Source organism: Engraulis encrasicolus, chromosome 8 (assembly GCF_034702125.1).
Source record: "Engraulis encrasicolus isolate BLACKSEA-1 chromosome 8, IST_EnEncr_1.0, whole genome shotgun sequence".
Taxonomy (NCBI): Eukaryota; Metazoa; Chordata; class Actinopteri; order Clupeiformes; family Engraulidae; genus Engraulis; species Engraulis encrasicolus.
In genome coordinates, this window is record NC_085864.1 from 42,572,647 (window position 1) to 42,576,190 (window position 3,544).

Sequence of the window (3,544 nt, forward strand, 5' to 3'; positions counted from 1 at the left end):
AATGAGTGTGTGTGCACTTGGGGGGCTTTGATGGACGATTGTTTGGATCCTTTCATGCGGAAGACTTTTTTTTCGCTTTTCAAAATCGTCAATCGCTATTCCTATGGAGACGCTAACGTTACAGCAACGACGCAACAACATTTCAAAAACTTCTCTTTTTGTCTTGTTTCACCCCTCCAGTCACCAGCTGCCTTCGCTGTGCAAAACTTTTTTTTTTTCAAAATGGAATAAATACACCTATTATTAATTACTCACTACGGTCTTCGTCATTACAACTGCTATCATCATCATCATCATCATCATCATTGTCATCATTATTCATATGATCAAATCATCAAAAAAACAATCAATTAATCACTCTACTAATCATTTTCCTTTAAGGTCACATTTGCTGTGGTGTGGTGCTGTGTGCAAGTGTGTGTAAAAGCACGAGTTTATCTGTATTGTATGCGTATGCCTTTGTGTGAGGTCCGTGTGTGCGTGTATGTATTAGACCCATGTGGTTTTGTGTAAGAGAGCATGTGGGCAAGTGTCAACATATGTATGAAGTACAGTATATTAATTATTTGGTTGTGTGTGTGTGTGTGTGTGTGTGTGTGTGTGTGTGTGAGAGAGTGTGTGTGTGTGTGTGTGTGTGTGTGAGAGAGAGAGTGTGTGTGTGTGTGTGTGTGTGTGTGTGTGTGTGTGTGTGTGTGTGTGTGTGTGTGTGTGTGTGTGTGTGTGTGTGTGTGTGTGTGTCTGCTCAGCAGTCTGTGGAGAGGGCCCAGTATCAGAATAAGAGTCAAGAGGAGTATACTGGGCTGTGCCTCAGGTAGGAGTGGTGAAAAGAAGGTGGGCTTTTAAGTTGAAGAGTCGGGAAAGTGGCCGGGTCAAGTGTAGGAACAGGACGGGTGGGTGAGTGGACGGGTGGCAGGTCAAGAGGTCATCGTTATGACAATGATGCGGGAGGGAGGCCGTTGGAGCTCTGCTGGCCTCATACGTGGCTGAGGGACTGGATGGCGCTGGATTCGGCGGCGGCGCGCGCCAGGCTGTGCCACATGGCCGAGGGGGTGTGGGCACCGGCGTGGAGGGGGTCCTTATCGGCCAGGGACAGCATCATGGCATAGGCCTGGAGACAGGAAGAAGGGAAATATAACACATTTTTATTATTATTATATGCATGAATTATCCAAATATAGTAAAGACTGACTGGCCATCAGGGCACAAGTCTGTGAGGTAGAGGGAAAATGTAATATATTTGTGTTATTTTATATTAGAGGTGCACTGTGTAATATTTTCAGTAGTTTATTTCCAGAATGAATGCTGCCCAATTACAAATGCTACCTTTTTCAAAAATACTTACCAACACCATCAAATTCTAAGTATTCACCCTGAGTGAAAAATATGCAAGCCAGTTATACGTAAAAAAAAGTAAGTTGGCGTGATGCCTTAAAGCACAACTCCTGCCAATTTCAATGTGCTGTTGTACTGCTCACGCTACCCTTGACTTGTCAGTAACCGGTGACGCTGCATTTTTTGGCTCAGCCCTTTCCGAGATATGAGCTATTCTAATGGGGGCAACTTTTGTTTACATTTCAAAAAAACATTTTTCTTTATTCCCAAAAACATCCAAAAGGTTATGCAACATCAGCAGACAGCTAGCAAACAGCGATACCTTTTGGGAAAATATTTGGAGTAGGCCTATGCTCATTGTTTTTAAAATATAAACAAAAGTTGCCCCCATTAGAATAGCTTATATCTCGGAAAGGGCTGGTCCAAAAACTGCGGCGTCACTGGGTACTGACAAGTCAAGGGTAGCGTGAGCAATACAACAGCACATTGAAATTGGCAGGAGTTGCCCTTTAAGTTTCTAAGTTAACTGAACTTGAGACTTAACTCAATTCGAGGTTTTCTCTAGTTGAGTTAAGTTACAAATTTAGGGCAGCAGGGCAACTTACTTTCTTACGTTTAACTGGCTGCAATGCTTTACAGTTTATGCTTTTCATTTATGTCCATGAAGAAGCGAGCTGAACGGCCTGGAGGTGAGCATGCAGGGTGCCATGGCATTACCTGAGACTTGAAAAACTGAAAGAAAAGTCCTGATGGTCTGATGAAGGGCATGCTGCCCGAAACGTCACATTAAAAAAAGAGCAACGGGAGCTTGGTGTCGCGGACTTTTCTTTCAGTTTTTCATGGTATTTTTGCTGGTCCTGCACCCAATCTTTTTGAGACGGATGTGCGTGTTTTTCTCTCTTTAACCTTTAAGAGTGTACCGTCACACCGGTGTGACGGGAATGTTCGGGCAGTGAAAGTTCTATAGAATTCTGGGCGTCATTCAATAAAATATGGAATGGTAGAATCTTGCATTGTTATAGAACGCATTCTTTTTTATAGAATGCTCAAAAATCCACACTCTTAATTACCTGAGACTTGGACTTCCTATAGAGGGGCTGCTTGACCGCCTCAGCCAGGCGGGCGGAGTTGAACGCGGCGAGGTCCCCGTCCCCGAAATCGCGGTCCTTGCGCACCTCGGAGAAGTGGCGAATGTGGTCCATGGCTGAGAAGGAGCCCTGCTCTTCCTCGTCTTCATCTTCATCAAACCTGATTGAAGGAAAATATACATTCATTAAATACAATATACAGTATACGGTATGTACACAATACTTTCTCACCTTTCAAAAGATGGCTGTATGTGCATGTGTGTGTGTGTGCGTGCGTGCGCGTGCGTGCGTGCGTGTGCGTGCAGGTGTGTGGGTTAGCGCAGGCATGTGTGTGTTTGAATGTGCCTGCAAGAACCTGTGTGTATTTGCCTTCCTCTAACTGCATTTGTTTGTGTCTGTGTGTCCATAACGTACTATTGGATGGTCATACCTAAGTATGGAGTTGGATATGCCTAGCAGAGACCTGTGTGTTTACTTTACTAGCGCACTTCCTCACCGCTGAGGGGAAGTTTCACTGAGATGTGTAATTAAGCTACTGATGGATGAAGATGCTTAAGTATACAGTATACGTTTGGTTATGCGTGGGAAAGAACACGCATGTTTAGTTTACACGTGCGTTTCCTCATCTTTGATCGGACGTTTTACACCGTATGTGTTATTACGATACTAATTGAACACGGCTAAGTATGCAGTGTAAGGTTAAGTGTACAGTATACAGTATACAATATAAGATTCCCATGGGATAAGACATGCATGTTTACTTAACAACGAGAGCTTCCTCACCTCTGTGGGGAACTTTTGCAGTTGAGCTCATTGAGCTCGTTGGGCCCATCGAAATCCATCTCGTCTCGCATGGCTTCCTCATTGTCACTACCTCCACCTCCACTGCTGACCAGCTTCCCTGGGGTTCCGATCACCTCGTCTACGCTGGGCTTTCGACCACCAACACCAACACCACCCGCTGCTGCCCCGACAACGGCCTCGCTCGGCTCCCCTTCCTCTTCCTCTTCCGCCCCCAGGAGCTCCTCCCCTTCCTCCTCCTCCATGTCACGTGACTCTCGGCTGCTGAGCATGGGGCCTTTGTCCTCTTCAAAATGGCCGCCGTTCACCCTGCGAAGTCGAAG

The 3,544-nt window shown here is 45.4% G+C and overlaps 1 protein-coding gene across 9 annotated transcripts in view; it reads right to left on the bottom strand.

Moving 5' to 3' along the window:
• Positions 1–709: 709 nt before the first annotated feature.
• mecom (MDS1 and EVI1 complex locus) overlaps positions 710–3,544 on the bottom strand; it is a 216,195-nt gene continuing 213,360 nt past the window's right edge. For 8 of the 9 annotated variants that reach the window (XM_063205766.1, XM_063205762.1, XM_063205760.1 and 5 more), the window contains exons 14-16: positions 3,204–3,530; positions 2,403–2,580; positions 710–1,108 (exon numbers count right to left, since the gene is read on the bottom strand). In XM_063205766.1, coding sequence (XP_063061836.1) covers positions 974–1,108; positions 2,403–2,580; positions 3,204–3,530 — 640 coding nt within the window. In that variant the 3' untranslated portion in view covers positions 710–973. The remainder of the gene's footprint in view (positions 1,109–2,402; positions 2,581–3,203; positions 3,531–3,544) is intronic. The other variant, XM_063205761.1, reaches the window with a different exon arrangement.